At 34.5% G+C, this 27153-nt stretch overlaps 2 protein-coding genes across 10 annotated transcripts; both read left to right on the top strand.

Moving 5' to 3' along the window:
• Positions 1 to 2985: 2985 nt before the first annotated feature.
• LOC107851147 lies at positions 2986 to 9754 on the top strand. The gene is made up of 3 exons (XM_016696073.2): positions 2986 to 3898; positions 7001 to 7111; positions 9231 to 9754. The coding sequence occupies exons 1-3, from the start codon at positions 3266 to 3268 to the stop codon at positions 9432 to 9434; spliced, it is 948 nt and encodes a 315-aa protein (XP_016551559.1). The 5' UTR covers positions 2986 to 3265; the 3' UTR covers positions 9435 to 9754.
• A 1853-nt stretch (positions 9755 to 11607) lies between these two features.
• Positions 11608 to 26930, top strand: LOC107850617. 9 transcript variants are annotated; one of them, XM_016695267.2, is made up of 16 exons: positions 11730 to 11868; positions 14513 to 14695; positions 16808 to 16952; positions 17207 to 17272; positions 17346 to 17394; positions 18185 to 18324; positions 22681 to 22782; positions 23082 to 23162; positions 23271 to 23374; positions 23938 to 24019; positions 24652 to 24744; positions 25191 to 25255; positions 25396 to 25408; positions 25494 to 25574; positions 25945 to 26053; positions 26198 to 26930. In XM_016695267.2, exons 2-16 carry the CDS (start codon positions 14682 to 14684, stop codon positions 26320 to 26322), a joined length of 1269 nt encoding a protein of 422 aa, XP_016550753.1. In that variant the 5' UTR covers positions 11730 to 11868; positions 14513 to 14681; the 3' UTR covers positions 26323 to 26930. The 9 variants fall into 9 exon arrangements, with proteins under 9 accessions (XP_016550755.1, XP_016550753.1, XP_047256623.1 ...); XM_047400667.1 differs by lacking the exon at positions 11730 to 11868 and having other exon boundaries at positions 12359 to 14695; positions 16865 to 16952; XM_016695268.2 differs by lacking the exon at positions 11730 to 11868 and having other exon boundaries at positions 12359 to 14695; positions 23082 to 23156.
• The last annotated feature ends 223 nt before the right edge of the window (positions 26931 to 27153 follow it).

Below are 27153 nucleotides of genomic sequence, written 5' to 3'. Positions count from 1 at the left end.
TTTTTTGATAAATGATTTCCAAATATTAGAAAAATAAAAAACTTATTTAAAAAAAAAAATTTCAATCAAACACATTAGAGAGAAGTGTTTTTCATTTTCTCACTTTATGTTCGCATATGCTTTAAACTTTGACTAATTTAAATTATCATCAGGTGCAACATAACGCCATGGTAGCATTAATTGTGCGACTCAAAGCAACATAACTCTACTAGCGAGCCCCTATGTGATAACTAGACTCAGAGCGAGACTCTCAGATTGACTTGGCGATTTTAGTGCCCAGTGAAACTCAGAAGAGAACCAATTCTTCCTTAATTAAGTCAAAGAAAAGATTCGTATTATTATGTTAAACAATCGAATTATCGACCACGTGAGTGCCTTAATGGTGTCACTCATAAATCAGCAAATCCATACATTTGAAGTCTTGAATTCACATAAAAAAAAAATCTTATTTTAAGAAAGGGAGGATAAATCACTCCTTATCATAAGTTATTAATACTAAAAATTACATATATGTATATATATACACAACGTAACTTTACCTTATTACATAAAATTCCATGTTGAAAAAGAAATTACAAAAATCTCAAAGTAATTACTTAAATCCCTTAAATTCACTCTTTCTCGATCTCTCATCCCCTCATACATATCAAAGTATCATATTTTGCTCCTGTTTTAGTGCACTGATTTCTGCTCCATATATGTGCTCCTTTATTTACGCCTATAATCAAGCTAATGTAATGTTAATACTCTCCTATCCCGCTCCTATTTGCGTCACTTTTATAATTGGAATTGAAGATGAACACTTTCAATTCATGTAATAAAGGAAATTGAATAATTCTTTTTTTATACTTATTATTGTGTAGCCAATGTAATGTTACAATAACACTATTTTTCTTTAATTATAATCTTTTAGATAACTAATGTATAAGGTGAATATTTTATATGTATAGTGTGATATTATACATTTTGAAAGATTATATTTTAATGTAAAAGTAATAATATATCAGGCATTATACATTAGTTATTTTTTGAAGACTAATGTATAATATAATTCTTCTGCTATATATTTCATTATGTTATTAAGAAGTTCTTATTACATTTAAGAGGCATTTTATGTATTATTTGGTATTATACGATTAGAAAGTATTAATATTAATAAGGTTACATTATAATTTCTGATAAGGAAACAGAAGTATACATATATAATGTTGATACTTAAATGTATAGTTGATTTATACATTTCAATGTCAAGTTGATTCATATTAAATATTAAATAAGTATATTGACAACTCTGGCGACAAGAATAGTGGTTGGATGAATAAGATTTCTCCTTTCTTACGTAAAAAGTTATGTTTGAGCCTTGAATTGGAAAAATTCTTGAAAATGAATATTTTCCCATTCAATAAGTTCTACACAATTCGACTTTCAAATCAATCAAACCAATAAATAATTCCTAATAGTTAAACAAAAAGACTATTAATCCTGACTTGATTCGTTTTCAAATACTTAATATAAATTTGTGTGGATGATGGAAATAAACAAATAAAAAGAAAGAAGATCTATAAATAAAGAAATTAAATGTTGGAACATTCATTAGAATGCAGAGTCTGAGAAAAATAAAAATATACCATTTATATTAGATGCAAATTTTCCTTTGCTTATTCAATTCTTCGTCAATATACAATTCTTTTACGAACTTTATCAATATTCAATTCTACCGCAATTGTAGCAATCAATTTCAAGAATGTTATACTTTCGAAATAATAATTGCATCACTTTTGTAGGATTGATAAATAATTATCGACTCCCAAATATCCGAATGACTCAACAATATGGGGATGTTCATATTGATATTTTTGAGAATTGAAGAAAGCAGTTGAGGGCCCTTTTTTTTTTCAGAATATAATTCAACAAGGAAGAAAATTTACTGTGATGTTTTAGATTTTTTTTGAATTTGAATTTCAATTACTATATTTAATCATACACTACATAATAATCCGTAATTAATGACGTTAATTAAGAAAGAGAAAGATAGTAGCAAATTTCTCTTTCTATAAATATAGACGAATCAGTTTTCTCATACATTCCAACAATGTATGAGGGACGACCTAATGCATAAATATATTTCTCAATTTCGGGAAAGAGAAAGATAACAGAGATTTTAAGTAATTAGCTTCACTAGGGAAGAGATTTATTTAGTTTATACTTAAAAACTTATTAAAGTTGAAGGTACTATAATGTCTTATTATGAAACTAGTCACCAATAGCCCGTGCAAGGCACGGACCCAACGAATATTTAAAAATAAAGTTATTTTAATTATTGAGATTTATAATATATTTTAAAAACATATAACAGTTTTTTAATAGATATTTTAAGTTGTTAACTATTATAATTTATAATACTTTTTGAGTAATTTTTCAATAATATATATCGCTCTCATTGTTTAAATCTTTGTGCATTGATAGTCAATTATATTTTTTAAATAATTTAAATTTCACATTATTGTAATGTATAATACTTTTTCTTCTATTCCAATTTAAGTGTCATGATGCTTAGATGAATATTATAATTAATTATGAGTGATATAGTAAAGTTACGTGTCTTAATAACTCACAACAACTAATTAAAAGTGATATAGAAAAAAATTACTATAAAAACTACCTGCGAAATTTTTTTGATTAACTTATCATTTTATTTCTATTTTATCTTTTTTATCAAATATTATTAATTGATACAATGCTTAAATGGTCATAATAATTAATTAGAAATGATATAGTAAAATTATGATTGAAACAGTAAAGCAGACACGTCTAATTAGAAGCGATATAATAAAATTACTATACAAAAATATTTATGAGAAAAAATTAAATGATCTCCTATAAAATGTTAAGTAAATTTAATATTAAATATTATTAATTTTTTTAATATACTTAGATGATTTTATAATAATTAATTAAAGATAATATAATAAAATTATGGAGAAAGGAGAGGCAGGAGAAGCAGGCGACGGAGAGGTATATAAAACATTTCACAAATCAGGTGCATTTTAACCCCTCAAAAACACACAAACTAACGTGAGCTCTGTGCGAACAATAAGCGTCCTCGTATTTTCAGAGTAGTCGTCTTCTCACCTACCTGAATTTTTTAGTTAATTTTCTCAACTGGGTTTTTCCCATAGCTATGAAATCATCAATCTTAAAAATTAAAATCCCAAAATATTGAAAAAAAATTTCACCTTTTTATCAGTTCTTGAAATTACAAATAATGTCAATCATAACCCAGAACATTTTCACAATTTCACACTCTAATATCAAGTCTTTTTACTTCAAGAACCCCAAAAAATCAACCCCATTAATCCTTAAACCCTTGAAAACCCATTTAATTTTCCCTACACAAAAACCCCATTTGGAAAAAATTGAGTTTTTACAATTTAAAGTTAAGGCCTTTAATTCTGAGGGAACTGTAAATGGTCAAAATTCAGCTGAGTATGAGTATGATTTTGATTTTGATGGTTTACTGACAGTTCTTGAGTTTTGTTGTTTGTTATCTTCAGCTGTTGTGGCGATTTGTTATGTTGTGAATTCTTGTTTTTTGGGGTCTATGAAGTGGTTAGGGAATAGGGTGTTGGCTGTTCAGTGTGTTGTGTTGGTTAGTGGAGTGATTATTGGTTCTGTGATTAGGAGAAGGCAATGGAAGAGGATTTGTATGAATACCTTTTCTAGGTCAGGGAGTGGTGGTGGTGGTTTAAGAGGGGTTAATTTGTTGGAAAGAATTGAGAAGGTAGAGGAAGATTTGAGGAGTTCAACTACGATTATTCGGGTTCTATCGAGACAGCTTGAGAAACTGGGAATTCGATTTCGGGTTACAAGAAAGACTCTCAAAGATCCTATTACTGAGGTAATAGTGTTATTTTACACTTTTGTTTGGATGGTTATCACGTATTGTTTCAAAATGTATCCTATTGTATTTTGTTTTTACCGAGGTAATAATGTTGTTTTACATTTTGTTTGGATGATTGTTACGTATTGCTTAAATATGTATCCTATTGTATTGTGTTGTGCTGTATTCTATCAGATTGTATTGTTTTAATGAATGCAATGTTTGGATGGATTGTATCGTTTTCCGTCATTGCGTAATGTCATATATCAATAGTTTGAATGATAAACCTACAAGAGAAGTCGGTTAGGAGCTAGAGCAGCTATTACAAAAAAGTAGGGAAAGGATAAAATGAAATTACTAAAGAAAAGTAAGTTGGGGATTTGTTTTGTTGTGAATTCTTCGTTTTTGGGGTCTAAGAAGTGGTTAGGAATAGGATGTTAGGTGTCCAGTGCGTTGTGTTGGTGAGTGGAGTGATTATTGGTTTTGTGATTAGGAGAAGGGAATGGAAGAGGATTTGTATGAGCAATTTTTTTAAGTGTGGGAGTGGTGGTGGTTTAAAAGGGGTTAATTTGTTGGAAAGAATTGAGAAGGTGGAGGAAGATTTGAGGAGTTCAGCTACGATTATTCAGGTTCTATCGAGACAGCTTGAGAAGCTGGGAATTCGATATCGTGTTACTAGAAAGACTCTTAAAGATCCCATTACTTAGGCAATAATGTTGTTTTAAGCATATGATGAGGTGAAATGGATTTGGAGCACGAATGGTTGTTACATATTGTATCATATTTGTATTGTGTTGTATTCTACCGTTATGTATTTTTTTTAATGAATACAATGTTTGGGTAGATTGTATCGTCATCGTTATATGATGTTATACATCAACAATTTGAATGATAAACCTACAAGAAAAGTAGGGTACGGATAGAGTTACTGTGAAAAAAGTAGGATAAAGGATAAAATAAGATGGTTGAATAATAAGAAAAGACAAAATTAGAAAAAAGAAGAGGTACCGAGGCGTTTACACCAAATTGGTCGTTCCACAAAATGAGACTGGTGATACAGTTAGTATTATCCTATAAATAGAGGGTGGCGATGTTGTTTCCCTGATGTCATCTCTAATAAGCATCGTGTGCATGCTAGAAAGTCCTTATTTAAATTTTGAATGATCATTAGATGATTGATTCATGAATCATGATTCGTTGTTGACACCAGTAGCTTCATTTTCAACCATGTCGATGTATTCATTCTATATCAATAACTGAAGTTTTGAAGTTAGGTTGCCACTAGCTTTTGATCTTTGATGTTGCTGCGCTCACATGTAATATACTAAGTGCAGCATATAAGTCTGAGTTTGGGTGGTTGTAAAATGCAAAGAAGTTTGTGGATCCTTGGTTTAAAGGTGGATGCTTTGGTTGGATTTATAAATGTTTGAACTGAATAATATATGGATTTGTGGAAAAATGAATCAGAGACCATACATTTGCAATTTTTCTATTTAATATGTATCATAAAATCTGATTATGTTGATCTCTTACTCATAAAGTTCTTTACTTTAATCTTTGTATGATATGATAACCTTATGAAAGAAGAAGAAATTTCCGTTATCTTTCCCAAAACGACCAATGTTGACCTCAGTGTCTGTCTGTCTGTTTGCTTGTGAAACTTACTTGTTAACCATGTGTATTTCTTTTTGTTTGTTTACTGAACTTTCTTTAGAAAAGGTAATGTAGTGTTGTTTGCTTACTGAACTTAATTGTAAGCCATCAAATTTTTAGGTGAAATATCCATTTATATTAGTATGCCTCACTTCTATGAAGTGTAGGACAAACAATTACCTGAACACTAGAGTGTACTTGGGAAACTTAAACCTGAGAAAATAACCAAGAGTGACTTGGCATATTCTAGTTGTTAAGCTGTAATAAGGATTCTGCGTTTTATCATAATGCCAACTTAACCTCTTTTTTTTCTTTTGCTAAGAGTTGCCTCATTTAAATTTTTGTGTGGAATGTATACAGAGAATTCATGTACTCCATCCCATCAAAAAGTGTGATTGAGGCATATTTGATTGATTATATATTCTATAACTTTATCCAACAAGCTTACATGGAGTGCTTACCTTTGAAAGCCCCCCTCCCTCTCTCTTGTTGACCATCAAAACCATAAAGTAGACATATCTCAGAGAGTTATGCCAGGATGAACCAAGTACAGACACTTGTTGAGAGGTGTCCCAAATTATACTCAAATGTCATTCCCAGACGAGGTCACCTTGCATTTAAGAGAGAGATAAAGCTCCTTCAGAAGGGACAGTTTTCTGCCTACCTTAATGGGTGAAGTGATGTGCTTTAGAGATCCCCCCTTTATACGACGAGGTGCAAAAGCAAAATGATCTATATAGAAGGGGTCACGTCACCTTTTCCGAATCTAACTTTATTCTCTAAAAAGAGGAAATATAGGGCCTTTTTGCTATTTGAGTGTTAGGATTCCATTCCATGTACATTTCAGCATTTTCTTGTTGTCAATTTCTTCTTTTTCTTGTAGTATATGTCATGCCTTTTCTTCTACTATTAATTTTTAAAAATAAGCAATTAGAGATCTTATAGATGAACTTGCACTAAGCCAGTGCATAATTCTTTATCAAAAAAAAAAAAAACAAGCCAGTGCATAATTACTTCTTCTACGATTATGTTTCTCTGCTACTTTTGACTAAATATCTTTCTTCTTATTTCTTCTTTTTTAGCTTGTTTCTTCTCCTAGTATATGACTGCTCTTGCTTTTCTTTTACCACTTCGGATTCTGAGCTACAAATGGTTCCTTTTTATTTTGTTTAATTGAAGTTGATGAATCTGGAATTTCATTGCAACTTGATATCATAAGTAACAAATTTTTAAGTCATAAGTATTTTTTGTATTTGGGTAAATTCTGCACTTCATCTTGAAAAGGTGTAGGTTTGACCTCTCACTTTTAGCTTAAAGCCTCGAGTGCCTTGTCGTTTTTGACGCTTTCATTTTTAACAGCACTGTTTTTTTTTTCTAAAATAACTTCTAACCATTTCTTGCAGATGATATCTTTGTGTGTTATCTTATACTCTAGCATTGTTGTGACTCCATTTTCTTTCTGTCCAGACTGCAACATTGGCCCAAAAGAACTCTGAGGCTACTCGAGCATTGGCATTGCAAGGTGAGCGTCTAGAGAAGGAGCTTGGTGAAATACAAAAGGTTCTTCTGGCAATGCAGGTAACTGCTGTTTAACTACTTTTCCAAGATTCACGTGCTTATTCCAATTTCCAAGGGGCATTCTTTTTACAAGAAAATTTTCCCCGGTGGATTTACATCTTCAAGATGATAAAGAGCGCTCCCATCAGACAATTCTTTTTCTAGGTTGTGTCTACCGTACAATGTGAGGGTTTACTTTTAGGTTCATTCTACATCTCCTTTATTGGCTGATTCTAAAGTTTAACCCATTTAGACGTCAACTCATGATATGCTCAACACAGTTTTGTGCATGATGAGAGTTAAGCTATCCGCATCGGTCGTGAGATGTGGATTTTGGTCTTGGAATATCCTCACCTTATGAGCTAGCTTTTGGGTTTAAGTCCAATGTCAATTTCTTTATATGGTACTGAGGCAGACCCATGAATTCTTGATTTACCCGAAATTGAGCCCCCATATTATGTTTCCATGCTTTAGTTGGCAAACGTGGGCATGGAAGGGGGGTGGGGGTGGGGGTGGGGGTGGGGTGTTAAGTTGTCCCACATCAGTTGTGGAATGTAGATTCAGTATATTTGGTCTTGGGAAATCCTCACCGTATGAGCTAGACATTTCTAAGGTTGAGTTAGGCCAAGGTTCATTTCTTTCTATTGATGTTTCGGACCATCTCATCTAAAAGCTGAAACTGTTAGTAAGAGCACACTTTGAAATAGTGTTTTAAAATGGAAGCATACTTTCAATTACTTAATTAATATTATGTGTCAACGCGCCCCTTCACATGTCAGCTTGATTATTTTTCCTGAGCCAAACACGTAAAACATTTTTCTTTTTGTCTTTTCTTTGGGGGTCTGCGGTGGTACCATCATGAAGTTTCTGACCATCTTATCTAAAAGTTCAAACCAGAAAAGGTCATCTGTTCATAGTTTGCTTAAAATCTGGAATCGTATATTTCGAGTCTGGTATCTGCAGTTTGGTAGGAAAATATTGGTGGAAGTTTTCCTGTTCATTGTTTGACTTGCATCCTTTTTCTCTTATCTTCTTGTCTTATCGGTCTTCCAATTGTTCCTGCATTCTTTTTCTGATTATTTGATTTCTCTATAAAAGCTTAGAAAAAGTTCTTTTATTGGAAAGGAAAAAAGAAGAATACAAGTGCTATTGAAGAGAGTTTTCATTTCTGCACCCTTCTTTTTGCTTATTAAGATGCTATGAATTGAAAGTTGCCACTACTTGGGAATATCAAAGGTGCACAAGAATATGTTTTAGCATAGCCTCTCAATATGATATCTTTTCATTGCTGTTGTAAAATTGGAATGAAATAGGTTTTCAGAAAGGTCTTGCTTTTATTTCATTCTCTCTTTCTTTTTCGTTTCATATTAGTTATTGTCGGGGAGGTGAGTGAAATTGGAAAAGGAGAGTTGAATCCCTAATTCGAATAAGATACGAAACGCGATGGAGAGGGTCAAAACCTTGAGCATGGGGTGTTAATGACCATTATTTTCAACTGTGTTCTTGATAGCTTTTTAAAATGGCGTGTTGAGCACGGACATGGCGCAACTTTAGCTTGCTGAGGACATAACCTTAGATAGGAGGGTATGGAGGTCGTGGATTAGGATAGAAGGTTAGTAGGTAGTGGAGCATTAGCTTGCTTTTTGATGGGATTAGGCTTACTGGTAGTCTAGAGCACCGTATCTGTTGTAGTATTAACCTTATTCATGTAGTTTCTTGCTGTTATTATCTGTTATCATTTGTTGTTTATTGTGTTTCGATGATCACACATTTTTGCTGACGTTACTGTTCCTTTCGAATGCTCTTCACTGCTTTCCTATAGTTACCATGTTTTCTTCATTGCCGTTTTCCTTTTTGTTACTTTTTTGATTTGCTACACTTGAGCCGAGGGTCCTTCAAAAACAACCTGTCTACCTCCAGTGGCAGGGGTAAGGTCTGCGTATGCTCTACTCCCACTTGTGGGATTTCACCGAGTATGTTGTTGCTTATTTGGGTGTTAATCTAGCATATGCACACTCTTGCCAACTTTAAAATGGCATATTGATGGTACAAGTATAGATATCTAATCAACTATGATTTGTTTTAGAAGTTGTGTTAGTTGTCTTCACCTGACTCCTATTTGTTATTTACTCATCTACAGGACCAGCAACACAAACAGCTCGAGTTAATTCTTGCAATTGGGAAAACTGGAAAGTTATTTGAGGACAAGCGAGGACCTAGTGAAGATCCAAATCAAAAAACAAATGATGCGTCTAATACAGCCGTTGATGGATTTCCACAGTTGGGAGTGAATCAAATCGAGGCTTTGAAGAGAGAACGAGAAACCAATACTGACAGAATCTAGTTTCTTTCAATATAGATGATTTAAGATTAAATCAAACGACGAAAAGATGCTATATGGTCACACACACATACGGTTGAAGATTGACGAACATTTGAGGGATCATATAATACACTGGTGCAGTTTTTTTTGGCCTGGTTTTTGTGAGCAACATCTCTGTAGGGGAGGGGAGGGACAGGAGAAAGATGAAACTCGATGTTCTTGTTCACGTTCATTTGACAACGAATCTTTGTGTATTATGAAACCTAATCGATCATTCTATCTACTGTAGTTCTGATGCTTGTTAAGAGAGTCATTAATTGTTAATTTTTGTTTTTGTTCTCGAGTGCTATTTTCTTCGTTAATGCAAACATGGTTCGAGAAATGGAAAGGTTTATTTTATAACGCTTTGGCGTGCTTTATTTAGTGTTTTGCGCTGCTTGTTTTCTTTTCTGAAACTATGAAATGTTTTCACGTGAGCTGAGGGTCTGACCTCTCAATGTAGGGGTAAGGTGTGCGGAAACTCTATCGACTCCACTTGCGGCAGCAATCTCAGATTGGATAAATGCAACAACACTCTTCTTGTTCATGGGGATTGATTTCAGCAGCTTAAACACCAGAAATTTATCAAACTTCTATGTTAAATTTAAGTGCAAACAACATAAATTCCGACAGTTTGGAGCTTAATTACTGAAAATTTTGATATTTTGCATAATTACTGAAAAATCTCGATTCTGAATCTGTAGAGATACATAATTAACTCCCTATACATTCAATGAAGATATATTTTTTCCTTTATAACGATACATATTAGCTCACGGTATATTTTTTCTAATTTTAGATTTGTCGAGATATATAATATATTCAATTAAGATACAGTTTTTCTTAGTAAAAATACATAATTAGCTTTCAATATATTTTTTTGATTCTGAATTTGTCGAGATACATAATTAGCTTTCGATATATTCAACAAAAATATATAATTAATTAAAATTATTATAATTATTTTATAAGGATGAAAATTTATGTAAATATGATAAATTAAGGGGTTTGTTTATGTTATTTTTTCAATTATTATTTTGACAAACTTAAAAAGAAACAAAAGAAACAGCTCAGAAGTGACAAACTTTGGAGAGTACTTGTAACCTTATTACATCAACTAGTCCGCTTACGCCGTACTAAGAAAGATCCAATTTTAATCCTTAAAAATTTTACGTTATGTATAATTCTATCATTTAATTAAAATTTTTATTTGTTTGGTTGATAAAATTTTAGGTTAGCCATATATTATTATATTTAGATTGATGAAATTTATATAACAATATTTTATGTTGTTTAAATTTCTGTGGCATTGATAGTCAATTATATTTTTCTTAAATAATCTAAATTTGTAATTATTGTGATATATAATATTTTTTCTTCTATTCTACTAATTAATAGTGACATAGTAAAATTATTATAGTAAATACTTGTGAAATTCTTTTGTAAGTGAGACGCCAACTTAATTTAAAACATTAAAAAATAATTTATCATTTTATACCTATTTTGTTCTTTTTACTAAATATTATTAATTTTTTAATAAGACTTATAAAAATATTAAAAAATAATTTATTATTTTATGTCTATTTTTTAATTAAATATTATTGATTTTTTAATATTTAAATGACTTACAAAATTAATTAGGAGTGAAATAGTAAAATTATCATTGAAATAGATAAAACAGTCATGTCATAAATGTCTATTTTAAATTTTTTAATATATAAATAGTTTATAAAAATTAATTAAAGATAATATAGTAAAATCACGATTGCAGACGAAAGAGGAGGACTTTGAATTAGAAGGGACAAATAAGTTTCTCAATTAAGTAAGATTCCTTTAAATTTTAAAAATTAGGTAAAGAGACAAAAAAAAAAAATTTCACTTGTTTTTTTCAAATATTTTCGTTGCAACAACTTTACGTAATTGTCGAATAACTTTGACAGCTTTGCGAAGTTATTTAACAACTGTTAAAGTTATTTGACAACTACATAAAATTGTTTGATAATTATTAAAGTTGTTCGACAACTGCATAAAGTTGTTCAATAACTGCTTGAAATTGTTGAGACAATTAATGCATATATCGAATAAATGTCCCAATTGTTCAAGTGATTTTATTTTTTTAATTTAATAAGATTATAGGATCCACTTATTTTTTTTGTTTTAATTGAAGACTTGGGAGGATTTATGGAATCATTTTTCTCGGAAAGAGGCATGTTGATTATTAGCAGCTTGCTTCAGCCGCTGTAGTAGAAAGTACTTTACAGATTCGTACAAACACTCGTTGCCACAAAGAATGGAAGGATTGAGGAAGCTAGAAAATGTACAGAAAATTATACAAATAATGGAATCACATGCTATCATTACTGACACCCACACTGCCACCTCTCTTCGTTTTCTTGCTGATCTAACCCTTCTTTTGGTAACTAAACAGACATTTCTTTCCTTTTTTGATTCTTGAATTATTTTTTACTGTTCAAATTTTCAGTATGTATCTATGTATATTTCAGTATGGCGTAGCCACATGTAGCAAAGGGTGGCTAGTAGAACACCCTTTGTGATTTTTTTTACAATCGTAGTGTCTCAAAATTGTATGAAGTAATATTGATTAAAAATTATCTTCTACCAATATTCACAATGCCAGCTCTCTTCATTGTCTAGCAGATTTTTTTCCTTCTTTTGGTAACTAAATATTCATTCTTTTTTTTAATTCTTGAATTAGTTTTTAACTGCTCCAGTTTTCAGTATGTGTGTAGATTTTAGTGTGGTGTAGCCACGTCTAGCAAAGGGTGACCAGTCAAACACTCTCTATTGAAAAATTATACTATGTATATTGATCAAAAACTAGTTTTTTATATGTATACATTAAATCTGGAACACCTTTTAACGAATTTCATGGTTTGTTACAGTTCTGCTGGAATTAACTCACAAAAGAAAGATCTGGTTCGAGGGTTGCCTAATCTTAAAGCCAAAATACCAGGTTGTAGAACTTGTCAATTTGGTAAGCAAGCAAGACTTCCTTTCAAGAAAGCAACCTGGAGAGCCACTAAAAAGCTAAAAATTAATTCACACAGATCTGACTGGTCCTCACCGAACTCAAAGGAGTTTAATATTTGGTTTTAATTGTTATAGATCTTGAAAGGTTGTTGTTGTGTTCTTGTTGTTCATTACAACGTTCACCTCTTGTTAAAACCGAAAATACAACACTAAAATAGCCTTAATCGATTGTGTTGGTATCTAGAGTTCTTGGCCGTGATTGGCCTTGTTGTTGTTGGAGGTAGACGTTTGGAGTGTTGTGTTCTTGGTGATTGTTGAAGTTGTTATTGATGTTCTTCACAACCTTCAGTGCTATTTGAACTTAGTTTAATGAATAAATTGTAGCTCATGTATTACGAGTTGGTTTTTAGTACGAATGTAAGTTTGAGAAAGAAAAATAAACAAAAGTCAAATTAAGCAACCAGCCATAGAAGCTACTGAGGCCGTAACTTGAGTCCAACAGAACTTGATCTCTCCTGCTGCTCCTGCATCACAAATAGATATCAAATCAAACATCAATTAGAGAACAAATCCCAATATAGAAACATTAAAAGCAACAAACCTCAGGAACATGGGGCTGAGGGGAAGGATGATAGGCTGCCGGAATGTTCAAATCAAAAGGCGAAGGCTGAAAAGCTAGAGTGTTCGACTCCAAAAGACTAGCATCCTGCACAAAACATTTTTCAACATCAAATTGCAAAAAAATAAAGAGAAACTTAAATGAAAATAAGTCATCTATCAAAAAAACAAAGGGAATACCTGCAAGTCCAAGGAGGGGCAAGTTTCCCTCATAGAATAGTATTGAGACTTAGCTTTTAAATACTGATCGAACACAATATCATAATAAGCTGCAAGTTCTGCTTCTGTAGTAAAAGTAGCAATAACAGCTTTCGCATTGCTTATGTCCAAAGGGGAGCATCACCTATAGATTTGGATTTCCCTTTGAAGGACAAAGGAGGAGCATCACCAGTAACTTTGTACTTACCTTTGTCCTTCAAAGTAGGAGCATCACCAATCACAATGAATGTCCATTTGCCTTGGACACATTTACCTTTGTCCTTAGCACCAACATCGATAGGCTCAGAAGAAACGGTGTCTTTGCCAAAACTAAACAAGTGCTTCAACTGACTTTCATAGATTTCATTTTTTCACCAATGTCAAAAATGGTTCATGAATAATATTCGAGAAAATCATCACACCGAAATGATGCTCATTTGGAATGGACTATCATTTCCTTATTTAGACGATCAAGATCACGTAAAGCCATATGAGAGATAGTCTTTATATGACCTTGGCCAAAGAAAGGGGTCAAGGGACACCCAGTATCATCCAAGGAACAGGCAACACATGCACTGGCTTTTGTCTGGAATAAAATAAGAGTAATATGACAAACTAAAAAGTGTTGAATGTTAAGGTAAACCTACTCAGTTATATAATAACCTTAAAACACATCTCAAACTTGCATTCGTATTAAAAACCAACTTGTAATACATGAGCAGTCAATTTTGACAATTTATTCATTAAACTAAGTTCAAATAAAACGAAAGGTTGTGAAGAACATCAATAACAACTTCACCAAGAACACAACACTCCAAACGTCCACCTCCAACAACAATTCACGGCCAAGACCTCTAGATACCAACACAATCGACTAAGGCTATTTTCGATTTTAACTAGAGGTGAGACTAAGGCTATTGTAGTGTTGTATTTTCGATTTTAACAAGAGGTGAAGGCTGTGATGAACAACAAGAACACAACAACCTTTCAAAATCTATAACAATTAAAACCAAATATTAAACTCTCTTTGAGTTCGGTGAGGACCAGTCAGATCTGTGTGAATTAATTTTAGCTTTTCAGTGGCTCTCCAAGTTGCTTTCTTGAAAGAAAGTCTTGCTTGCTTACCAAATTGACAAGTTCTGCAACCTGGTATTTCGGCTTTAAGATTAGGCAACCCTCGAACCATATCTTTCTTTTGTGAGTTAATTCCAGCAGCATGGTTGAAATGTCCGAAACTTATGTATTGATCTTAGTTGCAGAATAAGTTTTTTGTTCATGATCTAAAAGTTCTAATATAAAGCTCCTTCCATTCATCATAACCTTGAATAAGTTTCTCCTATCTTCATCCTTGATTTGACTGTAATTGGAGTCAAAGAGAAGTTTGAAACCATTCTCAAGCATCTGGCCAACACTTAACAGACTATGACTAATATTAGGTACAAAAAACACATCTTTGATTAGTTTTATACTTGAGGAGCATTTCATTTCCACAGTACCTTTGCCTTCAACAGAAATATAGTCTCCATTACCAACTTGTACTTTGGAAATTACTAAAGTATCCAATTCCTTGAAGAGATCATGATCCCATGTGGTTTGTGCAACCACTGTCAATAAGCCACTTGTCACTCGAGCAGCTAGTTGTCAAACATGTCGCTACAAAGAGCTGCTCTTCATCTTCCTGATTAACTATCTGTGCAGCATTAGTTTGCTGATTGTTGTTCTTGCAAACCTTCTGATGATGTCTCATCTGCTGACATTTCTCATACTGTTGGTCTGGCCTTTTCCAACATTTGAACGGTGGATGATCCTTCTTTCCTCCATGTTTGCAAGGAGGAAAATCATGTTTCGCTCCCCTATTGATCCCAGGAGAATGAGGACCTGAGTTTTCCTTGTTGTTCCACTTCTTCTTTCCTTGGTCTCCCTGGTTTGATTGAACTTTTGCAGGTAGTGCACCCTCAACAGATCCTTCGGACCTTATAAGTCTTCTTTGTTCTTATGCCTGCAAAGCATTCAGTAGTTCTGCCAAACTAATCTGTGACAAATCCTTAGAATTTTCCAGTGCGGAAGTAGTTGTTTCAAACCTTTCGGGGATTGTTACTAGAATTTTTTGAACCAATCTAGGATCAGGAAATTCAGAGCCAAGTAATCTTACATTGTTGGCAATGTTGAGTAATCTATTAGAATACCCTTTGATTGTCTGTGAATCCTTCATGTTCGGAAGTTCAAATCCTCGGATCAGGTTAAGAGTACGCATACCTTTGATCTGTTCATCTCCTTCATATTCTTTCTTTAGGAAATTTCAGACCTCAAAAGTTGATTTCAATGTCATAATCCTGACAGATTTCAGATGAGACTGCAGCGAATAACGTTGCTCTAGCCTTTGATTTTCTTGTTTTCTTTTCCTTGTGATTCCTCATCTGCGCCATGGTTGGGTTTTCAGGCAAGGGAGAAACTTCGTAGTCCTCCTCAACAGTTTTCCACAAATCGTTTGCCACCATATGTGCCTCCATTCTTGCTGCCCAGACATGATAGCCTTCACCTTTGAAGACAGGTGGTGCTAGTGCAGTGAAAGAAGTCTCTGAATCCATAGAAGAAAAAACAAGAAGAGAAAGATATGTTTCCCTCAAATGTAGGTCTCTCAAGAAGAGAGCTCTTGATACCAATTTGTTAGAGTTGTAAGGTTAACTTCAACTCTTTGAAGTGAAAACAAAGAAAGAAAGAAGAGAACAAACAATTTACTGCAAAAAGATTGATTTTTCATTAATTTGAAGTGGTGCTTAAATACTAAAGAAATGCAATAACTAAAACCTATAATTAAGCCACTACTTTGTACATGATTCTATGGTCAGCAATATCCAAAACAACTAAACCACTGACATCTAAAAATCAGCCACTAAACTAAACTAACAGAATGTGGCTTAAAAAACTGGATAATGTCCAACATGGCTAAAACAGCTGGATAATGTCCAGCAACTGCTTCAACTTAGGCAATTAATCAACAGGAAGTTTCAAAGTGAATAAAGGAAGGGGCTTTGATGTGGTTATTTGTGCTGAGTTGAAATTTGAACTTAACTCCATCCCTTTTGAGTTTTCATTAATTTTTGTTGTTGTTAGTCATTGAACACTTACTCGTAGGATCACCAAAGCCTGCTCCTTTAGCGAGGCTTGGTTTTACTAATTTGATCTCAAGTAAAGGGAAACAATGTTTTAGAGGTCCTCCTTTGATGGAGATCCTTTCTTATCTGACAACTGGAGACTAAGTTATAGCGGACTAACCAGCATCCAACATATCCCTTCTAGTGAATATTAGTCGTCACAGTTTGAGTTCTTGCTTTCAATGCAACTTTTTGCTTGTCAAGCTTTCTCTCCTACACAAGGTAAGTGAATTAATAATCAAGATCATTTTGTAGCTTAGTGCCCATTTCATAGAAGAAGAGCAAATGAGGTTATGATTTCAATTCTAGTTGGATGCAGAGCGACCCTGTATTTGTGTATATATATTCTTCCCCTAAATGTGGTTAACTTGGTAGATATCATTGACTTTGTAGCTCTTTGAAGGAAGAGTGCTTTCTGTACGTTGTTTGTAAACTACTAAATTGTTATAGAGCAAGGATAACTGATGCATACTGTAACCAATTCAAGATCTACATAATGATAATTGCCAATTGCGAAAGCAATATGAAGACTCTGAAGGTGAGATAACAAGCCACCTCCATCTTAATTCTCTTCGATATATTTCAATGCTGATTAGTGATTATTCGGTGGTACATTCAATTGGTTGTGTGTCTCTTTTTTTGATCCTTTGTACTGCTTTTAAGTTGGTTCTGTTAGTTGGTTGGTGTGTTTCTCCTTCTGTAACTATATTGGTATTTGCACATCAGCATGTAGACTAAGAGTTGTTCGCTACTTTCTAGCCGCTTTCTAATGTCATTCATATATCAATGAAGGTATCGCCATGCTGTGAACTTGACATTGATGCCAAGTGCCAATTGATTATTGACCATGTGCCAAAGGTTTGCGTTAGATTTAAAAGCCCTTTCAATTGTGTGGAGGATGCAATGAACATACATATTGTTTCTTTGGCAGTTTTCACATGCGTTCTTTGAGGAAGCACTGCAGTGCACTAGCGAGCAAGGTGTGTTCCACAAAAACGGAGTCATGCACAATAGATTTTCTTTGATTCGTCTTCACTCCATTTCATCCCTTGAGATTTTGTTCCTTTAATTTGTGTAATTGTCTTTTCCTTGGAAGTTTGATAAAAAACTTGTTTTGACTAGATCCTGAAAATTACTGATCCAAAAAAAGGCAAAGAAAATAAAAATTCAAAAGATCCGAGCGTTTTGTTAACATCTTACTTGCTAAATGATGTACTTTTATGGAAATGTGCTGGCTTTTAATGCCTTTTATTTGGTGATCGCCTACAAAACATGAAACATAGCTTGTTCAAACATGGGATTAGTTTGTTGTTTTATTTCTTTACAATTACCAGGTGCTACTTGTATAAGTCAATCTTTGACCTTCGCTCTGTTTCTCCCCATAATTTTCAAGAAGTAGGTAGTGTCTTACAGAAGCATGAGGTTTCTATCTTGGTCGATTTATGAAATTAACATTAATAATTCACTAATGAAATGAGCGCAAAGGAGAAAAATAGTAGGAGTTAGGCGAGGAGGGTTGACAATATCTTTGCATTAAAATATGATGAGCCAAAATACCACAAGCATGTCGTGTCAGCTGGAGGCATTGTTTTTTTTTTTTTTTTTTGAGAAGGTAACATTAGAGGCATTTCAATAGTAATAAAAACATGTGATTTTCCAGTCCCGGAATATTCATGTGAGAAGTGTATTGTTTTTCCCGGAATTAGCTTGCTTTTTCTTTTTACGCGAGCAGAGAGAATTAGCTTATTTTCACCTTTAACTTTCTTGCAGGTGTTGAAGAAATGGTAAGTACTAGCCCACTTGATTGTGGTGATAAGATTATACCTGATCCATCCAAAGTAAGATCCGACGATTTGCCAATGATTGGACTTGAAGCCATGCAACGAGCTAATTCTACATTAGAAGATTTTGTGAGTATTTATTTTCCTTGAGGATCTTAACGATTGCTGTTTATCATGCCATGTTTGGTCTCTAGACGTCTTTCTGTACATTGCTGGCAAACAACCCAAAATTCTGAAGATAAAACTCACAATTGACCATAGGATTTTGCTTTCTTGTTCGTATGTTGGGGAACCATCGTAAACAGCTTGTCGGCAAGTTGATGTTCGATTATAGAGTGAACATCTCATCAGTCTAGGACTAAGTAGTTTGTATGTTGGAGCATGAGAGTGACCTCTGATCATGTCCCAATAGCTCTGCTTTGTGGACACTGGGAGCAATCTAAATCCTACTTCAAGTTTGAAAATTGGTGGCTGAATCAAGAAGGTTTTGTTGAAAAAGTCAAGAATTGGTGGAGTGAATTTGAATTTTATGGGAAGCCAGACTACATCTTAGCATGTAAACTCAAAGCTCTCAAAGGGAAATTGAAACAATGGAGTAGACAAGAACAAGGGAATTTGAAATTACAAAAGAACATTAGAGCCTTGACAGAGGAGGAAATTGCCAAGAAAGCAACACTGTTTATGGAGTATGAGGGGTGTTTGAAGTTATATACAGAACCTGAAGACTGGAGACCTTCTCAAAATATTAGAAATCATCCTACCATCACAGAGGATAAGAAAGAGGCACTGCAGGCGCATTTAAGGAGTAAGAAGTTTTTGAGTGCTTAAAGATGTGTGCTATTGACAAAGCCCCTGGCCCTGATGGTTACACAATGGGGTTCTATCTATCATGCTGGGAGATAATTAAACAAGACATTATGAAGGTTTTTCACAATTTCCATTCAACTGGGATGTTTGAAAAAAGCTATAATGCAACATACATAGCACTGATTTCTAAGAAGATAGGAGCAAAGGAGCTCAAAGATTTTAGACCCATCAGTTTAATTGGAAGTTTTTACAAGTTGATCTCCAAGGTATTAACAAAAAGGCTGAAGAAAGTTGTGGATAAGTTAGTAAACAAGCAGCAAATGGCTTTTATCAGAGGCAGACAGATAATGGATGCAGTGCTCATAGCTAATGAAGCAATTGATTCTAGAATGTCCCATAGTAAACCTGGTATATTATGCAAACTTGATATCGAGAAAGCATATGACCACGTGAATTGGGATTCTATTCTAAGTATGCTGAGACAAATAGGGTTTGGTGAGAGATGGATCAGGCGGATCAAGTTTTGTATGTCAACTGTGAAGATTTCTGTGCTTATCAATGGTTCACCTGAAGTTTTTTTCAATGCACACCGAGGGATTAGGCAGGGAGACCTTATCTCCCTTCTTGTTCATCATAGCTATGAAAGGGCTAAATAACATGCTGAATATAGCCAAGGAAGTAGGAAGAATCCAAGGATTTAAAGTTAGCAAGTAGTGGGAAACAGTGTGGAAATCACACATCTGCAGTATGCTGATGATACACTAATTTTTTGTGGAGCTGAGGAGGAGCAACTGATGATCTTAAGACTTATACTGGTTTACTTTGAAGCCGTATCTGGGCTCCATATAAATTGGAACAAAAGCCACTTGTACCTAATTAATGTGGTTCCAGAGATGGATCATCTTTCTCGGATTTTGGGAGGAATGGTGAGAAATTTGCCATCAGTATACTTGGGCATGCCTTTGGGTGCAAAATCAAGATCCATAAACATTTGGAACCCAATTCTAGAGAAGTGTGAAAAGAAATTAGCTAGATGGAGATCCCAATATCTTTGGGAGGTAGACTAACCCTGATAAATTCAGTTTTAGATGCTCTTCCTACATATATGTTATCTATCTTTCATATACCTCAGTCAGTAATTCAGATGTTGGACAAAATCAGAAGAAACTTCTTATGGCAAGGCAATAAGGAAAGGAAAGGCTTTCACTTAGTCAAATGGAAGAATATCATTAGAAGCAAGAAACAAGGTGGCTTAGGTATCAAAAACCTCAAAAACCAGAGCAAAGCTTTGAAGATGAAGTGGCTCTGGAGGTATCATCAGGAGGATCAAGCACTTTGGTGTAGGGTGATCAAGAGCAAGTATGAGGAACTGAACAAATGGATGACTAAAGAGGTAAATGCTCCATATGGTGTCAGCCTGTGGAAGTCAATCAGAATCTTCTGGCCTTTCCTCAATAATCAGTCAACTGTCAAGGTCCTAAATGGTAGAAAAACTAATTTTTGGGCTGACAAATGGATGGGTGCTGAGAGCCTCAAAGATTTCTTTCCTGACATCTTTGTTTTGGCTCAACATCAACAAAATACAATTGCTGATATGTGGTTGCAACAAGGATGGAATTTGGTCCTGAGAAGAAATCTAAATGACTGGGAAATTCATAGAATAATCGAACTTTACAAACTACTGGAGAGTTTTCAAGGAACATAGGCTGGTGAGGATTATTTATGGTGGCATGGGCACGACAAAGGTAAATACAGGGTAAAGGAAGGGTATAAACAGACAAGTCTTAGTGACACAAATATTAGTGATAATCAAGACCTCAAATGGCCTTGGAAACATCTCTGGAGAGTCAAAGTGCCACATAAAGTGGCATGCTTTTCTTGGTTGTTAGCCAATGAAGCAGTTTTGACATTGGATAATGTGGCTAAGAGAGGTATCTCTCTATGCAATAGGTGCTCCTTATGTGGAAAGGATACAGAGATAGTGAGACACCTTTTCCTGCACTGCAATTTCACTGTCCAGCTGTGGCAGATTTTCCTAAATCTCAGAGGCATTTCCTGGAGTATGCCTAGTAAAATTGATGAGACTCTTTTCAGTTGGGAGGAAGCTGGAGTTGGGGTTACTAACAAAGAAAGATGGAGGATGATCCCTGCTTTTATATGGTGGACTATATGGAGAGAGAGAAATGATAGATGTTTTGAGAATAGGAACAACAGCCTACAGGAAGTCAAGCTTAAATGTATTTTGTTGTTTTGCTTTTGGTGTACCACTGTTTACTCCAATGAGACTGAGTCAATCATAGATGTATTAGGGTCCATCTAGATTTTGGTTTTGCTCTGGGGAAGATTATACTTCTTTCTCATATTTGTAAAAATGGTTTTTCAGTACTACCTTAGTACTGATTTAAATACAAATGTTACCAATGTCAAAAAAAAAAAAAATGTTGGAGCATGTTTTTTCTTTTAATATTACTCCACCACTACTTATGATATCGTATCAATTGTAGTTTTCATCTCCGAACAAGTTATGTTGCTTAGGATTTGGCTAATTGTACTTATGATAAGGTGATTTGGTAGTTTTCAAACTCATCTTTGTTACCATCTTCATTGTAGCAATAAGAAGTGGGTAAATGAAAAGGTTGGTGGCTTTAACTGGGTGCATGTTGTGTTGGTGAACGATAAAGCAAATGAGTCTTCGTCAAACAAGATTTGTCCTATTTGTGATAAATGTCTGATGATACTCTAGATGAAGGTTATCTTCTTACTAAGTATCCTACATTCATATTGGTTAAAATGGGACAAAGATTGATAAGGACAGCTGACTAAAATACCGCAGGCATTAATGCTGAATTGGAGGAATTGTCTGAAGCTGCTGGAAAAAATTAGTGCTGATATATATTAACATTACCAACGATAAATCGAACCAATAAAATATTACCTTTTGTGAAAGAAAAAAGAAAAAGATAGACAGAACCAGCTAAAAACCTTATAAGTACTCATTATTTTCTTATACCTTCTCCAGCAGACCTGTGGCAGGTACTATAATAAAAAGAAAATTTAACTATGAAATAAAGAAGATCCGCCTAGATGAAAGGAGGTTTGGTATCATTCATCTGGTCATGCACTTTTGCATCCATAGGCAGGATGACTGTCGTGAGTCATCTTGATGACATCACATTCCTTAACCACCGGAGCACTTGAACTTTGGTCATAGAGTTGCTCTACCCCGTAAACTATTATTGATAAGCCAACAGAATGGCTTATCGCTTTTGGTGACCACCTTTTAAGCATATATTGAAAGAAACTCTCTTCTTTCTTTGTGCTAGGTCCTTCTATCTTGGAATAAGTGAGATTGATCTTATGTTCTTAACCTTTGTAGTACCTGTTGGCGTTTTTTTAATTTCCTTCTAGCTTGTAAGAACTTGGAATGGTGTAATGTCTTGACTACTATAATTCTTAACTTCCACTCTTGAGTTAAACTTTTGCATTTCGGTTTTCCAAATTTGACTTAATATCTCAAACATCTTGTTGTAAATTCATCTGTTGTCCTTACCCTGATATTGGAAATTTATGCATATGCTGACTTGCATCAAGTATTGGTGTTGGCCGACCAAATTTTCTGTTTTTCGTTGTTCTAGGACCTTGTAGAAATAATAAGCTGATGTTGGTTTCGTGTGCCAGTGCAGGTCCTATTTTATGTTTCACAAGATGGATCCTCACCAGCCGCAGTCTATATTCAAATACCTACCGATACTTTCATTCACTGAAAGTTACATTTATCAGGTAAGGTCACAAGGATACTGACAGGCTGCCGATCATTGTGGTTTGAAGCATTTGTATAAAAGCTTGTAAAACGTAACACATCATGGAATTTCGTCAAATTACTCGTTGATCTCAACAGGAGATACTTTCCTTATTAACAACTGTAACTTCTTTCCTCTGCTGTTCACCCCTTTTTCTCCCCCTTCTTTGCTTTGTTTGGGTTAAAGCTCACTAGGGTAAATTTATTTCTTTTCTCTTTGGGTAGCTAAGAAGGGGAATATTCCAACCTCTTCCTAATCAGTATACCTTTCTTGATGCAGTTAGATAATTTAAATGAGAAACTGCTGCAGCCATCAGTGGGGAAGGATCGATCGTCATATTTTGAATTCAGTGTGGTATTGGTACAGGCACATAAGGATTCTCATTAATAGTATTTAGGAGCATTTCAGTTATTACTTGCTTATTAGTTGAAACCAATTCCTTGTTTCTGTGTGTTCCGTTTCGTACAGGAAGCAAAACAAAGCTGTGAATGTACATCTGTGAGAATGATGACCAATGACCCATTTAGCCCTCTTTGTATTTTACTTCAGCAGCATGGGCTTTTGACAGCCAGGTCTAACTTCTTATAGTTATTTCCTTCTGTTTGTGAAGCTCCAAACCGTGCTGGGATTATTTTTCTCCCTAGGAACATTTTAATAAGTCTTTGCTTACTTCGCTTTCACTGACAACTTCCCAGAAAATCTTTTGGAGACCATTTCACTCGGAATATCTATCTGACTTCTTTCTTTTACCGTTGTCTTTGTTACATCCATTGTTCTGTTTACATTTCTTTTAATAAGTCATTCATTTGACCTTTCTTACTCACCGGCGTACTCCTCCCTAAAGAACTTCTAGAAGAAGGTGCTTGCGTAGGAATGACAAAGAAAGAGGCAGAATCTGTCTACAATACATCTTCTTTTTCTCTCTTTTCCTTTCTCTTTGTCTCCTTGTTTCGTGTGTATGCTCATTGAAGTTTGATTTCTTGTTTCGTGTGTATGCGAAGTTTGATTTCTGTTTCTGTGCTAAAGCTAGTCCTTTTCTAGGGTAAAATACTCTATAGATACTTGCTGGCCGACTTTCCATTGTGTGGGTTGATACTTACGCCGTGACATTTAAGTGTTTATTTGCTTTGTTTAGGATAAGAGAAGAGTTTAGTAGTGGAGTAGAATATTGGTCTCTGGAAAGAAAGCTGTGTCGTGCCCTTGGGAGTAAACAAGAGGTATGGATTCCTTATGCTGAACAAATTGAGATCTACTATTCCTTTCTGATTAAGATTTACTGGGATATAATCTTCTTGGATCTAATTATGTCAATGCCATGAACCTCGTGGTCCTTTTGGTTATGGTCTTTTGTTTACTTGATTTTCATTAGGTTGTAAGAGTAATAATCCTATATTTTTGTGTCGATGTTTGGGTGAACTATATTTTGGTTGATGAAGTACAACACAGGAATTAAGGGCCCAAAAGGAATCCTTAGAACGAAATATACAATAAACAAACTCGTTTGCTGAATTTCTGCTGTATAAAATACCTAGTGGGTTCTAGCATAGTGTCAGCAAAGTTCTTTCTACGATCTCTGTGTCCCACAACTGGAAATGTTATGGGATAGATATTGTCTTGATAAGTGTACTAGTCAATGAAGTCATGATCTTTTCATGTGTTTTGGAGTATTAAAAAGGCAGTTTCAGTACGTGTTTATTTAGAACTGAAATGCTCTAGTGCCTGACATGCATTTGATTCTTACGTCTCAAGATTAGCTATGATGTATTATCTTTCCTTTAACTGTGACTCATCTTCTCCGAGCCCCTATCTTATTTCCATGGATGATTTTAATCAATGATTCTTTGAATAGATTTCTGTTGAAGATGTGATGACGGCAATTCATCTGAAGTCCTTTGATTATCGGGTGCTGAATCTTCTGTTGTATCAACTGAGAGGTGAAAAGGTATACGTCATTAGAAATAGTGGTCATGTGCTTCTTTAACATTTTGCTTTGACTCGAAACTTTGTACCTTTATCTTTAAAGTGTAACTTCAGTATAATTTTCCTTTCTTCTCTGTAAATGGAAGTATAATAAGATGTGATAAAAATGTTTATACTTTACGATATTTGTATATTCTTTGGTTCTTGCGATGTCAGCCTGTCACTGTACATTGGGTCACGGATCTTGGTTATATGAAAAGGACTAGAGTTACTCGTTGTGAAGTTGACTCCATGCATATCATTCATAGTAGAATTTTTTATTGAGTAGTGCAGTAATCAATTGTTTTATGTTGTAATTTCCGAACATAATTTTCTCAGCAATTAGTTGGCAAGGCTTTTATCGATATGCGTTAATTATTTTATGTTATGATTTCATGTTCATGTGTTTCTTTTGAAACTGTTCTTAAGGTCAATGATATGCATATGGAATTTTTGTCAACGTCAGAGTTGCTTGTGGAGATATCCGATGACTTGTAAGTAACTGGTGAATTATGTTAATTACTTCCATTCTGATAGCGAAAATTCTTTGTGCTTCCCAACTAATGTGGGTTCTCTGATTTTCTTGATGTGATAAATCTGGATATCTTACTAATGTATGACCGGATGATGCCAGGTTTGATTATGAGGTGAATCATTTAATTTTCAATGATTTGTTTACCCTCTTAAGGCATTCATGCGGAAAGATGAACTGTTCCTTTTTAATTTTCATAGGATGATGTGTTAGAGAATAGTTTCAATATTCTGCGCATGTTCAGTGGAATTTATGGGGCTTCGGCAGCACCAGCTATGCTGGTAAGTAACTGTGTTTGTTCTGATAAATGCTTTGAACATTTGCCGGTTTGAGTCTTCACAGAAAAAATACTATTTGAATGGTCATATACGTTGCTTTTTCGTCTTATATCATTTGTTCTTCCAAAAAGGAATTTAGTACAGATTGAAAACTGGTTGAACACCTGCAAGCCGCCTATTTGTTGATACGTGAGTTGAGATGAGATCTTTAGGTTTGCACTTGCACAGGGTGGTTGAATCCATTTCTAGTTATCTAATATATGGCGAAATAAGGCTTCAACAAAATGTTGCAATAAGTAATTGAAACGTGAGGGAAAGAATGCGCTAGATTTGTTTTTTCTTGATGTAGAAGCTAACTAGAAGTGAATTCCAGGCAAAAGTTATCACTGAAGCTGAAGAGAAGTATGATAGTTTGTTGAAAGCTCTCGATCCCGACCTCTCTCAGAGCTGTCAGAAGAGATGCGAAGAAGCTACTAAAGAAGGTAATATTTTGGCCCGTAGATTTTTTAACGAGTCCTTCAACTATTTGATCCTTCACGGCTTCACCTATGATCTTTCTTATCAGTATTTTGCTCTATTCCTTTATAATTCTTCCAAATTTTAGCTAGCTTCCTTTTAATTATTAGGCGGGAAGACGTCAGGTCCATCTCTTGGAACATGGAGTATACCTCCTGTTATTGAAGATGAGGATCATTATCGATCCAATATTTTGAATTCGAAGCCATCCACTATACCAGAATGGAATACCTGAGGAAAAATTCTGGATCCAGAATTTTGAGATACTATCAGATAGGCTTTTACAACACAACTTATTTCTTCTCATTCCTAATTTGCTGTTGCCCATCATAAAAAGCCTCCCTATGTCTCTTGATCCCTCATTCCGTCCGAGGAGGGGCTCACATCTGATTAGCTAGTTGGGTAGTATTATTGAAGCTTGTTACGTTATGTTCTACAGCTAAACAACAGCAAACTCAATGTAATCTCAAGACCAGGGAAGATGTTCAACAACTATTTATTGAAAAAGAAAAAACACTAGATGATTTCTTCCTCCCTTCTGCGTAAGCCTTGGCCGCAGAGTCACCAAGTTCCTGTACTAGTGGAAGGTAACATGTTACCGGTAGATTAGTCAAGGTGCACGACAAGCTGACCTGAACACCACCAGAAAAAGAATATTTATCAAAAAGGTGAAAAGTTTGCTAATTCATGTTCTGAAATTAGGAGTGGATATTCCGAAGAATTTTACTTTTAAGGGTTGTTTTTTTATACCCTCTTGTGACTGGTGTTACAACATGTATTGCAGTAGATTATTTATTTCCCGAAGAATGGAAATTATGGAGGACACGAATGTTGCCTTTTGCCCTTCGGTTTTTGTTACTATCTGTTGTTTCCTATATTCGTTTCAGAATGTTTGTCTCGGTTTCTACAGTATTTTGCCATGGTTTCTTCACTTCCGTTATTTCCTTTTCTCGCCTGCTTTGATATGCTTTTTTCTTGAGCCAAGGGTCTTATCGGAAACAACCTCTCTACCTCCCAAGATCCCACTTGCAAGATCACTCGGGTATGTTGTTGTTGTTTTATATGT

Source organism: Capsicum annuum, chromosome 12, assembly GCF_002878395.1.
Source record: "Capsicum annuum cultivar UCD-10X-F1 chromosome 12, UCD10Xv1.1, whole genome shotgun sequence".
Taxonomy (NCBI): domain Eukaryota; kingdom Viridiplantae; phylum Streptophyta; class Magnoliopsida; order Solanales; family Solanaceae; genus Capsicum; species Capsicum annuum.
This window is presented reverse-complemented; position numbering and strand designations above follow the sequence as displayed.